General features: G+C 36.2%; 2 protein-coding genes across 2 annotated transcripts; both read right to left on the bottom strand.

The window, feature by feature from the left end:
• Positions 1 to 1,208: 1,208 nt before the first annotated feature.
• Positions 1,209 to 1,888, bottom strand: LOC105803163 (photosystem II reaction center W protein, chloroplastic). Its single transcript, XM_012635198.2, has 2 exons — positions 1,721 to 1,888; positions 1,209 to 1,647 (listed from the first exon to the last, which is right to left on the bottom strand). The coding sequence occupies exons 1-2, from the start codon at positions 1,806 to 1,808 to the stop codon at positions 1,325 to 1,327; spliced, it is 411 nt and encodes a 136-aa protein (XP_012490652.1). The 5' UTR covers positions 1,809 to 1,888; the 3' UTR covers positions 1,209 to 1,324.
• A 207-nt stretch (positions 1,889 to 2,095) lies between these two features.
• LOC105803158 (probable galacturonosyltransferase 6) lies at positions 2,096 to 6,955 on the bottom strand. The gene is made up of 9 exons (XM_012635191.2): positions 6,397 to 6,955; positions 6,014 to 6,048; positions 5,889 to 5,930; positions 5,643 to 5,790; positions 5,476 to 5,546; positions 5,069 to 5,298; positions 4,542 to 4,899; positions 3,569 to 4,090; positions 2,096 to 2,823 (listed from the first exon to the last, which is right to left on the bottom strand). Exons 1-9 carry the CDS (start codon positions 6,506 to 6,508, stop codon positions 2,548 to 2,550), a joined length of 1,794 nt encoding a protein of 597 aa, XP_012490645.2. The 5' UTR covers positions 6,509 to 6,955; the 3' UTR covers positions 2,096 to 2,547.
• Between the last annotated feature and the right edge of the window lie 5,599 nt (positions 6,956 to 12,554).

Here is a 12,554-nt window from a genome sequence, read left to right as displayed (position 1 = left end):
CATTGCCACCCCCTCTGCTGCCGTTATTGCAACCTTTCTCATATTTCTAGCTCCACAGCTCATTTTACATTTTATCAAAATGGTCTAATTTCAATTTTACTCCTCAAATTTTAAATTTATTTTTTTATATAATTTAATACTCAACCTTTACATATCTCATGTTCACATACATGTGTTTAAATACATATCTTTTTTAGACCATATAATAATGGTCAAATTTTAGTTTTAATTCTTATATTATGTTGAAATTTGAAATTTTTTACATAATTTGTTACTAATGACATTTTAGTCTAAATGCTTTATTATGATCAAAATGTTGATGTATAGATGGCCAGATACATAATCTTTTTACTTTTTGAAATTATACAACAATGATCAATTTTAATTTTAGTCCTTATACTATGCTCAAATTTGAAATTTAATCTCTATACTTTAAATGTTGACATAATTTAGTATTTCAACTTGTTTAATGGCATTAGTTGGTGAAATATATTTTGATTGAAATATTGATTAAAGTTCTATGTTAAATCCAAGTCAAATACAAATGTCAATTTTTTTGTTACATAACTACCCATTGAGTAACATTTTCATTTAAATTCTTTAAATCCAAAGAGTAAAGGGATTAAATTTCTAAAAATAAAAATATAATTAGAGACTATATTTCAAAATATGTAAAAAAATATAAAAATTTGACTTCCAAAATTTTAGACCAGATAGTAAAATGAGATGATACTTTGTGGTGCGATTTTAGGAAACTGTAAACATCTCCAACCTATATAAAAAGCTTCACTTGTTGGATTTGATGAATTAATAGCTGCTCTGGGTCATATCAACAACAATGTTGATTTTCAGCAACCTCCGATACTTGGAATCAAAATGAACCAATTTGTACATGCATGGGGTTGATTTTAAGACATAAATTAAAGATTAATATTCGGTGGGGAAGGAAAAAGAAAAACCAAAATGCGGTGCAACAGTGGAACTAGAATTGAGGCACCATTCGAAGAGACAGAGATTCCATTCCATTCTATTAATTTATAGGAAGAGAATCCAAATCTTCTTTCTATTGCCTCAGCCTATTGGTAGCTAAAAAGCAAAAGCACCAATGGATGAAACATGCCATTGATTGAGCCTCTTATTCTCTCCTATATCGACCAGATGAAAAAAAAGAATGTATATAATACTTAGTGGGCAATGCAAGACAGAAATTAGGAAAGCCAAACTCTTTTGATTTTTCTACCTATTCCCTTTCAACATGATATTTTCAAATTGCAATGAACAACATACACCAAAATGATAATAATAATAATAATAAAAGGTTGGCTTAGAGCGACAATCCAGAATCATCATCCTCGTCAAGGGAGGAAGTGTAAACAAAATAAAGTGCCCAAATCAAGCCGAATACACCAAACAGTATCCACCCAAGAAGGTTGTTGCTCAAACCAAAGGGAAGTCCGGTCCCTTCTGTGGACATTCTCTCGTCCACCAGACCCATGGCTGAGGGGCTTGACACCGTTGCTGCACAGGCTGCTGCTGCTGCTGCCAATAATGATGCTCTCATGCCCATGGTTGACCCATTCTCCTCCCCTGAACCCTTCTTCTCCATGGAGCACATCACTTTCCCCTTCTTTGCAATTGCAGGAAACCCTGGAAACAAAAATTTGCAGCTGAGATGAAAAACTGAAAATGCAAATAATCTTTTAATTTTATATATACTTACCAATGGCAACTGGGGATGCAACCCTTGCTGATGGCTTGAGTGCAGGGGTGATTGATGAGGTGAAGGTGGTAGTAGATATGGTTGCCATTTTCCTTTCAGTTGGGAGAAAGAGAGAACAAATAAGGTCTTAATACTCAGGGGCAGTTTGATTTCCAATGGCTATCACTTTTATCCACATAAACCCAACCATTTTCATCCACGTGTCAACCATACGCCCGCATACAGAGTCAATGTTACCCTTCGTTTTATTTACAAAGATATTTTTGACCTTTTATTTTCGTTTTGCTGACAAAAAATTATTCACTTGGTTTTCTAAAGAGTATCATTATCAGAAAAGAAAAGGAAAAAACAATTATGGGCATGAGAGAAACAACATTAAAAAAGTAAAGGAAGATACATAATCTTTTGATCTGTTAATAAAATAATGAATTCGTATAAAAGATACATCCTCGGAACCTACCGGCATCCCGTAGCTGAAATTGAAAATTCTAGCAACAATGGCATCCCATAATAAAAGTTCATATATGCTCCTCTAACATTCCAAGAATCTAAGAAATTCAACCTAGTGGAAATGTGATATCAGTAATGTACAAATGAATACTTGCAATGCAGCAACCATCTCTGCAGAAACTTGTGTCCTTTTGGTTATATTTCCCATAAATAGACTTTATCCCCTAAAAGAGAGATTATAGCCGGGACCTAAAGGGAAATCTCGATTTGGAAAATTACACGAAAGTGTTGAATCAGTTGAATAGGGGCAGTTTCCGAGAGATGCAACTGGTAATGGTATGAATCAAAGAATTCCACTTATATAATGTCAACTTCAATCACTCGTGGATATTGCACTGTTGTAAGTAAGGGTGGTCATGCAGCAAATGTTTGCTCCAATAGCCCTTGTATTTAGCGATTCCTGTTTCCAACCAGGGTTTCATGACTCCATCGTAGTGTATAACTGCTGCATTCTCGATATCACCAGGTGGAACATCTGAGTTATAACCTAGCCCAAGGGTATGCCATCTCTTTTCTAAAGCCACAGTCTGGTTGTAGAAGGTAATCCAACCTATGGGCAAGCTTCCTCCCTTCCACAATGACCTCTTAAGCCCCTGTCAAAAACACAAGACGAACAGCATGCAATAGTTCATAAACCTCAGACTAGAACACAAGATGGTAAGCTTTTTGAATCAGAATTTTGATAGATTCCTCGGACCAGAACAAAACAGCATTTGAAAGAAAATGCGATGATGTCAATTAATTGATTTATATGGACATCTCTGGAAGCAAACAATTGGTATAAAACTCATGATTTAAAGGGTACAAGTTTCACATTCATAAAAAATTATTTCCAGAACTTTGAATTGACAAAAAAGAACAGGAAGAAAATAATGTGCCATAGATCATTTTAGGAGGAGATATATAGTCTGCAAAACACTTCAAATAGAAATCACTAGCTAGTATGAATATACCTAAACGCTGCTATGGATTTTTAGGGTTGGAAAAGTCTAATAAACTGGTACAGATGTTGGTTTGCATATATCATTCACAGGTCACGCTAACACAGAGCTAGTGCTTTAGACAGAGAAACCCCCCCCCTCCCCCCTAAAGGTGCGGGGAATAAAGGACAAAGGGCAGGAAAATCTATATTGAAATTTAGACTGATCGACTTTAGGGAAAATTTAAAGCACTTCCGCTTGACAAAGATAACCTAAAGCACCTGATAACATTAACCAGCTTTTCAAGGAATTAATGTGCAGGCTTCAGAGATCTATAGAATCAAAACAAATTCACAAGCATAGAATGTTGGCAAAAAGCAAATACAAATACAAATACAAAGAAATTATAATCCCATACCAGTTGCAAGTAATTTCGATAGAGCATGGTTAAGTTTTTCCTTCTCCATTCATGTAGATCAAATAAATTCATACCAAATGCCCATGTGCAAACATTTGCATTAAACCTCCTTGCCAAAAATGGGTCTGAAAAGTTCATAAACATTCGTATCGAACGAAATGAGGCTTCACTTTCCAGACAGGTCTCCACTGCACCATTTACTTTCCCTTTCATGTCAATGCTCCAAATTTCAGTTAAATCTCTTTGCACTACCACATCATGATCGAAAAGCACAATCTTATTCAGGGCTGGAAAGATGTCAGGCAGATAGAACCGAAGATGGTTAAGTGCAGAAGAATATCTTGGATCATAGGACTTCTGTTCATTCAATGTCGAATTATACTTGGTGGATAACCAATCAAAATTTTCTATGCTCTGAACATGAATTGTAGCTTTGCCAGGAGGATTTAATAAAAACCACATTGAAATTGCTGGGAGATTGAGAGAATCGGCCATCACATGAAAAACAATTTTCTCAGGCTCCTGCATAACCAATATTAATTATCAGGGATATTATATCCACTAACAGGTAAAATCGTAGGTTCAATCCTGAACTGACTGCATGTAACTCATCAAAATAAATAAAGAAAAATAGCAGGAGTATTATCTTATTGAAGAGGAATTTATCTGATGGCAGTATAGGGGTAAGCTTATGGTAAAGAAGCAACGGTAAATGAACACCATGGCAACTTTGGAAAGCTTAAGCCACAGAAATTCGAGCCATTTTATCATTATGAATAACAAGTGCATAAATTATTGTCCAGGAATGTAAAACCATAGAGAACCCATACAAGAACTAATACACAATTTTGTTATGTGATTCTTTGTAATGACAAACACTTTCAATAAGCAAAAGAGTGTTTAACATCATAACATAAGCTGAGATTGAAATTTAAGAACAACAAAGAATGTAAAATGGATGAAAGCAGTTTACCTTAGCAGAGGAAATTGTGGAGTTAACAACGACAGAAGCAGCCAGAACATTGTCTGACAATACTGCATAGTGATAAAGGTCAGGATCATTCACATTTTGTTGGTTAGGGAACTGCCTTTCCTCAGGTCGAAGCAAAAAATATTCAGCTGTTAGCCGCATAGAGAGGCAGTGAAAGCCTTTAGGGGTAGTCCTTCCAGCAAGTTGGAGGAGATGTGACTCTTGATTCCTCATTACCTGAACCTGTTCTTCAGCATTATAAGCCATGGCACGAAGTTTTGTAGCCATCGCAGAGCAGTCAGGGAATACACGACTTGCTTTAGCCAAAGAAAGCTCCATAGATCTCATTTTCTGTGAAGCACTGAAAATTTAACTGCCCTTCAATTATATTTCGTGGAAGCAGTTCAACCCAAATCTAACTTATTTACTTAAGAGTAGTCGAGAATTCAAGTTCATTATTGAATAAAAAATGCTTTGGTAAAATTATTATCAAAAGCAGAAATATATATATGTAGTGTCCGGTTCTTTACCTCATGGGCAAATCTGAATCCCTGCTGACTTCACCAACGACTCGTTCCAACTCTCTGATTCGAGCTCGTAACTCTTTCATCAAGCGAGAGTTACTACCTGGTGGTTCAAAACTTAGGTATGCTTTTGCTGTAATGAGCTGATCTCTCATTTGCTTTACCTTCTCATCCACAACATTGAATGGAGACTGCAAACGCTGATCATCTCTACCTTTTTCTTGATTGAATTGCCCCTGCAGCAAATAAGTTAGTGGCAACTATATGTTACAAAAATAACAAACTAACTTGACTCACTATTGCTCTGACCATTCTGGAAAACAACAATTCCATACCCCATCACTGCAACCATCAATAGTCTAAACTTACATTCAAATATGTAGCATCTCAAAATATTTCAGATTCATACACACCTTTTCTCTAGAGTTCATCTGTATGATAGTCTGCTGAATTTGATGCTCGTCTTTTCCATTCCCATTGGTTTCTAAAATTAGAAAGTGTAGCACCTCAGAGTCGCAATCAACTCAATAAGCTAAAATTCAATGACAAAAGACACTACATGCTCCCACGTAATACTAACCGTTTGCTTCTAATAATTTAGAATCATCTTGTGCATTCCTGAATTGATCTGAATCACGATCTTCATAAGAACTGCGTCTAACTACAGAACTAATATCTTTGTCGTTGAAAACAACTAGTTTTGGACCTTTTAGTCCTTCAGCAGCTTCCTATTAACAAACGAACAAACATCCGATAAACTGTCAAAAACACTTGAAGATAAAATGGTCAAAGAAAAATAAAATAAATCCATAAATCTTAAAGCTACCTGTTCAATGGAATTTAGTCTTAAAACATCTCGCATATAATTCTGCATCAAATAAAGCAGAAGCCCATTAGAAATTTATCCCCCAAAAATAAAACACAACAGATCCAAGGAAGAGAGATCCATACAACACTAGGCAAGTCCTCCGCAAATTCCTTCCCGCCTGCCGTTACAGTATCACAAATGCAAACAAAACAAGATCAATCAACATCTGATTTTTTTAAAGAAAAAAAAGAAAGAAACCAAATCACGACAGACCAAAACTTAAAATATAAAAGTTGTCCTTTTTTTTTTTTTTGAATGAAGTACATTCGATTCGGCAATTCAACTTAGCTTGATATTTATACAAATCTTTCTGTAACCTAAAATACAAAAAAAAAAAAAAAACTGCTAAGTAATGCTCATTTGGCTTTCTTGTCTGATCAACTACTCCATTGACGGTAAAATAATTCGAATTTTCACTACAAACAGTTGAGCACAATAATCTAGAGATTTGGAAAAAAAAAATTACCAAAGGAAGTGAGGGTTTTAAGTCTCTGAGAGACCAACACGATTGGAGCGAATACAGAGAAAGATAGCAAAGAGAGGATGAGAATCCTCTGCCATCGGTGACACTTCTTCATCAACCGACAAAAAAAAAGGACGAAACTCGCAAAAGAAAAAGAAAGTGGTATTTGCTTGCCCACTCTTAATCGTTCTCGAGAAAAACACAATACATAGATTCAAATCGGCAAGGATTCGATGCTTCGTAACAAGAAACAGGAGTTAAAGAAGAAATAAAAATTAGGATTTTTGGTTCATTTTTTGGGTGGTTTGCGGCTGTTTCAGAGGGAGGAGTGTATGTAGCTTTGGAGCTTAGTTCACGTTTTCGGGACTGAGACTGTGATTGATTGAAGGAATGGGGTGTTGGCCGTTGATTTTGGTGGAAAGTAAGTATGTACTCGAATCCTATGCGTAGGATGATGTCTTATTTGTTAGGTACAGCTATCCCTCGCGATTTTGTGGACTCGTGTCTGCGGGAAAGCCTGCAAGTTTCTTACTCCATTACTAGACCACTAGGAATTTACAGTTACTAATAATAAATAAAAGGTAAAACAAAGATATGTTGCTCTATAATTGTATTTATGTTTAAACAGAATTGAGAGGCAGTTAGAACACAGCTGATAGATTCATGGCTAAATTTCCTCTATATGGGTACGATGTTGGATAAGACTTTTTTAGTCCTTATCCCCAAGAGGAAAAAGTTCCGAAGAGGTGAGTAATTATCGTCCACCAGCGTATGCTGTGTATAAATTTATTGCCAAGATATTGGCCAACAACTTGATTAATTTTAGTAGAATTCTTTTTTTTTAAACTAATTTTAGTAGAGTGTTATATAAAGATTTAATTTTATTTATTTATTCTTTATCTTAAACTAAGTTGATTATTAATATATCTAATTAATTAAATTAATAAGAAATAAATAATAAATAAAAAAGTTTAAATTATTATGAAACACTAAAATGAAGCAATTAAAATAAAGGAAACAAAACCATCACAATATCATCTTAGGATCAGAGTTGGTCAGCAAATTAAAAGGAAGACAATGGGTAAAGGCAATGTAGAGGCTATACATCCAATATGAACAAAGCCTATAATAAATTGAGTTGGAATTTTTTGCATGCAATTTTATAACCGTGTTGTAACACCCTTTACTCGTATCCGTCGCCGGAATAGGATACGAGGTATTACCAGATTTTATTAATTTTTTTTAAAACTCAATATAACCCCTTTATAAATATCTAATCCTCCCTGCAAATTTTAAACCGAGACCAAGCCAACACAACCAATCCATTTCAACATATTTTCAAGATAGATTTAGTGTATTCATAAGATAATCTCATCACATGCCAAAACCAAAATTTGTTAGCCATACCAATGGCTAACCATACATTCATTCCACATTAACATCTACTTTACTAGCTTATACATGCCATTGATTTCCAAAATAAGTTTCTTTATGTACCGAGATCTTGACGTTGATAGTGTGACGCTTCTCCGACCAAATCCGACCTCCGAGCTCTTAACACTACAAAACAAGGGAAAAAGAAACAGGATAAGCACTTTGTGCTTAGTAACCTCATGTAACAAGAATTATACTTACCTAATATTTTCCATACAATGTAATAAACATTCATACACTCATTCCATACATTATTCCCCTATCATGCACAAACTCAACATTCAAATTAGTCCAATAATTTCCATGTATCAATAATTTATACCATGATTGATGAGCTCATCAATTCCATGATTTCCATTTCCTTGTTATTTTTCCATATTTATCCGGTTGAACTACTTGGAATTTTAATGGATTTTCAGAGGTACACTTTAGTGTACTAATCCGGGTCCGTCAATTCTTATTCATGTGCGCACATTTCCATTTCAGAGAGCACACTCCAGCGAACCTTATCCTTACAGCGGGATTACCAGTCCAGGCTAAATCCCCTGCAACGACAATTACCCTAATGAGCTTGGATCTGAATTACCAGTCTAGGATAAATTCAGACCCTAATTCGGATTACCCGTCCGGGCTAAATCCATTTTCCACATATTCTTCGGGAGGGCTATATCAGAATAGGATCACCCGTCCGGGCTAGATCCTTTTTACCGTCAATTCCTTTTCAGAGATCCATCAAATTTTCCTTTCATTCAATTGGGATTTATTTTCTCTTTTCATCAAGAATATCAATAATTCATCAATTATCATATAATAAACATCTAAATCATATTCACATCAAGAAAAATATATTTCAAGCATTTAATAATATAATTCGAGTTACACGAACTTACTAAGCACAAAATGCTTATCCTGTTTCTTTTTCCCCTGTTTTGTAGTGTTAAGAGCTCGGAGGTTGGATTTGGTCGGAGAAGCATCACACTATCAACGTCAAGATCTCGGTACATAAAGAAACTTATTTTGGAAATCAATGGCATGTATAAGCTAATAAAGTAGATGTTAATGTGGAATGAATGTATGGTTAGCCATTGGTATGGCTAACAAATTTTGGTTTTGGCATGTGATGAGATTATCTTATGAATACAATAAATCTATCTTGAAAATATGTTGAAATGGATTGGTTGTGTTGGTTTGGTCTCGGTTTAAAATTTGCAGGGAGGATTAGATATTTATAAAGGAGTTATATTGAGTTTAAAAAAAATAGTAAAATCTGGTAATACCTCGTATCCTATTCCGGCGACGGATACGGGTAAGGGGTGTTACATTTATTGGTATCAGTGCTACGGTTTAGCCGATTCTCGGGCCGACGTAGCAAATATGAGATTAGCTATACATGCCATTTAAATTATTATTGATAGTGTGATATCTCCTGACCGTTTGAAATGTGATTTTCTTATAGTAAATGTCTGCCGACCGAGCTCAACCCGAGGAAGCCGGGAGTCATGCTCCGGCTTCAAAACATAGAGAAGTTGAAGCTACTAGTAGTAGAAGGTCCGAGACAAGGGACCAATGTGAAGAGGCTAAAATGGCCTTCTATCAAATGATGAATGAATGGTTTGCTCAATATATAAGAACTAACCCTGTAGTGCAGCAAGCTCAAGCTCCTCCCCCCTCCTCCACCGGTTCCTGAGATTCCACAGGGTACAGGTATTGAATCTATCAGAAAAGGGAAAGCTCCGGTTGATAAAATCAGAAAATATGGGGCAGAAGAATTCAAAACTGCAGTTGATGATGATCCCGAACGGGCTGAGTTTTGGTTAGAGAATACTATTCAGGTTTTGGAGGAATTATCTTGCACACCAGAAGAGTGTCTGAAATGTGCAGTATCATTAATAAAAGATACAACTTACCACTGGTGGAATACTAAAGTTTCAGTTGTTTCAAAAGAAGAAATCACATGGGAATTCTTTCAGACCGAGTTCAGAAAGAAATATATCAGTCAGAGGTTCCTTGATCAGAAGAGAAAAGAATTTCTTGAGCTGAATCAGGGCAACAGATCGGTATCTGAGTATGAAAGAGAATTTGTCCAATTGAGCAAATATGCTCGATAATGGGTAAAATCAGAAGCCGAGATGTGCAAACGATTTGAAGAAGGGTTGAATGAAGAGATTAAGCTACTGAATGGAATTCTTGAAATCCGAGAGTTTGCTACCCTTACAGAGCGAGCTTATAAAGCAGAAGAACTGAGCAAAGAAAAGAAACAAGCTCAAAGAGAAGCTCGGGTTTTCAGTAAAAAATCGATGGAAAAATCCCAATTTTTTGCTTCAAAGAAATTAAAGAAATACCAGGATCGTTCTACCTCAGCCACTAGGTATTCGGGTAGAGAGAGAGGTTTTCAACGCACTAATCCAAGACCTTCAACTCCATCAGTGACCAGTTTTGGCAGTGTTGGTACCCCTAAGCCGAGATGCCAGTATTGTAATAAAACTCATTTTGGTGAATGCCGATTAAAGAGTGGGGTTTGTTACCGATGTGGTTCTTTCGACCATTTCCTCAGAAATTGTCCAGAAAGGGGTGAAAAAGAAGTTGAACAAACATCGAAGCCTAGTAATCCAGTTTCGAGGGGTATACCACCTCGACCATCTGGTGATGTCGGTGGTAGCCGAGGAGCTACGAGAGATACTGCATGCAAGCCAGAGGCACGAGCACCTGCTAGGACATATACCATCCGTGCTAGAGAAGATGCTTCAGCACCCGATGTTATTACTGGTACATTTTCTTTACTTGATACTGATATTACTGTATTGATTGATCCTGGTTCTACACATTCATACATATGCACAAAATTAGTATTTGTTAAAAATTTATCTGTTGAACCTACTGAATTTGTGGTTAAAGTCTCGAACCCCCTGGGCCAGTTTGTGATGGTGGATAAAGTTTGTAAAAATTGTCCACTGATGGTAAAAGGTATTTGTTTTTCGGCTAACTTGATGTTACTTCCTTTTGATGAGTTCGATGTGATACTGGGTATGGACTGGCTAACTCAGTATGATGCAGTAGTAAACTGTAGACAGAAATATATTATGTTGAAGTGTCAGAATTGAGAATTACTTCGGGTTAAATCTGATCGGACAGAGGAATTATCTAATGTGATTTCAGTGCTGACAGCTCAGAGGTGTATCAGAAAAGGGTGTGATGCTTATTTGGCATATGTGTTAGATACTAAAGTATCTGAGTCAAAGATCCAGGCAGTGCCAGTTGTATATGAATTTTTTGATGTGTTTCCAGAATAATTACCGGGGTTGCCACCAGAAAGAGAAGTGGAATTTTCTATAGATCTGATTCCGAGAACTACTCCAATCTCCATAGCTCCGTATCGTATGGCTCCTGCAGAATTAAAAGAGTTAAAGACACAGTTGCAAGAACTTGTTGACAGGGGTTTTGTTCGACCAAGTCATTCACCTTGGGGTGCTCCGGTCCTATTTGTGAAAAAGAAGGACGGGTCCTTAAGATTGTGTATTGATTACCGACAGCTCAACAAAATCACTATAAAGAATAAGTACCCATTGCCTCAAATTGATGATCTGTTTGACCAGTTGAAGGGTGCCACTGTATTTTCAAAGATTGATCTCCGATCGGGCTACTATCAGTTACGGGTAAATGAGTCAGATGTACCGAAGACAGCTTTTAGAACCAGGTATAGGCATTATGAGTTTCTTGTTATGCCGTTTGGGCTGACTAATGCACCTGCAATATTTATGGACTTGATGAATCGGATATTCAGACCGTACTTAGACAGGTTTGTGGTAGTTTTTATTGATGATATCTTGGTCTATTCTCGAGACGAAAATGAGCATGCAGAACATTTGAGAATTGTGTTACAAATTCTGCGAGAAAAGAAGCTATATGCTAAATTCAGTAAATGTGAATTTTGGCTTCGAGAAGTGGGTTTTCTCGGACATATTGTATCCGCGGAAGGCATCAGGGTAGATCCGAGTAAAATAGCAGCTATTGTCAATTGGAGTCTACCGAAAAATGTATCTGAAGTTAGAAGTTTCTTGGGTTTAGCTGGTTATTATCGGAGATTTGTACAATGGTTCTCTATGATAGCTTCTCTGATGACCCGTTTATTACAGAAAGATGTTAAATTCGAGTGGACTGATAAATGCCAGCAGAGTTTCGATTGATTGAAGGATTTGTTGACGAAAGCACCTGTATTGGTACAACTTGAACCGGGTAAGGAATTTATTGTTTACAGTGATGCATCATTAAATGGTTTAGGTTGTGTCTTGATGCAAGAAGGTAAATTTATAGCTTATGCTTCGAGACAACTTAAGACACATGAAAGAAATTACCCGGTACATGATCTTGAATTAGCTGCTATTGTATTTGCATTAAAAATATGGCGGCATTACTTGTATGGTGAGAAATGTCATATTTATACTGATCATAAAAGTCTGAAATATCTGATGACACAGAAATATCTGAATTTGAGACAATGTAGGTGGCTTGAACTGATAAAAGTCTATGATTTGGTTATTGATTACCATCCGGGTAAGGCTAATGTTGTAGCTGATGCTCTGAGTCGAAAATCTCTATTTGCTTTACGAGCAATGAATGCCCGATTGTCTTTGGTTGATGATGGTTCAGTCGTAGCTGAGTTGAGAGTTAAACCGACATTTCTACAACAAATATATGAAGCTCAGAAAAAATGATAAGAAGCTACAGGC

Source organism: Gossypium raimondii, chromosome 11 (genome assembly GCF_025698545.1).
Source record: "Gossypium raimondii isolate GPD5lz chromosome 11, ASM2569854v1, whole genome shotgun sequence".
Classification (NCBI taxonomy): Eukaryota; Viridiplantae; Streptophyta; class Magnoliopsida; order Malvales; family Malvaceae; genus Gossypium; species Gossypium raimondii.
This window is presented reverse-complemented; position numbering and strand designations above follow the sequence as displayed.

Excerpts from the sequence above, each read along its gene's own strand:
- LOC105803163 (XM_012635198.2), bottom strand. The coding sequence starts at position 1,808 with ATGGCAACCATATCTACTACCACCTTCACCTCATCAATCACCCCTGCA. Across the intron at positions 1,648-1,720 it reads TGCATCCCCAGTTGCCATTG|GGTTTCCTGCAATTGCAAAG; the intron begins GTAAGTATATAT and ends TTTTGTTTCCAG.
- LOC105803158 (XM_012635191.2), bottom strand. The coding sequence starts at position 6,508 with ATGAAGAAGTGTCACCGATGGCAGAGGATTCTCATCCTCTCTTTGCTA. Across the intron at positions 6,049-6,396 it reads TAAAACCCTCACTTCCTTTG|GCGGGAAGGAATTTGCGGAG; the intron begins GTAATTTTTTTT and ends CTGTAACGGCAG. Across the intron at positions 2,824-3,568 it reads ATCGAAATTACTTGCAACTG|GGGCTTAAGAGGTCATTGTG; the intron begins GTATGGGATTAT and ends TGTTTTTGACAG.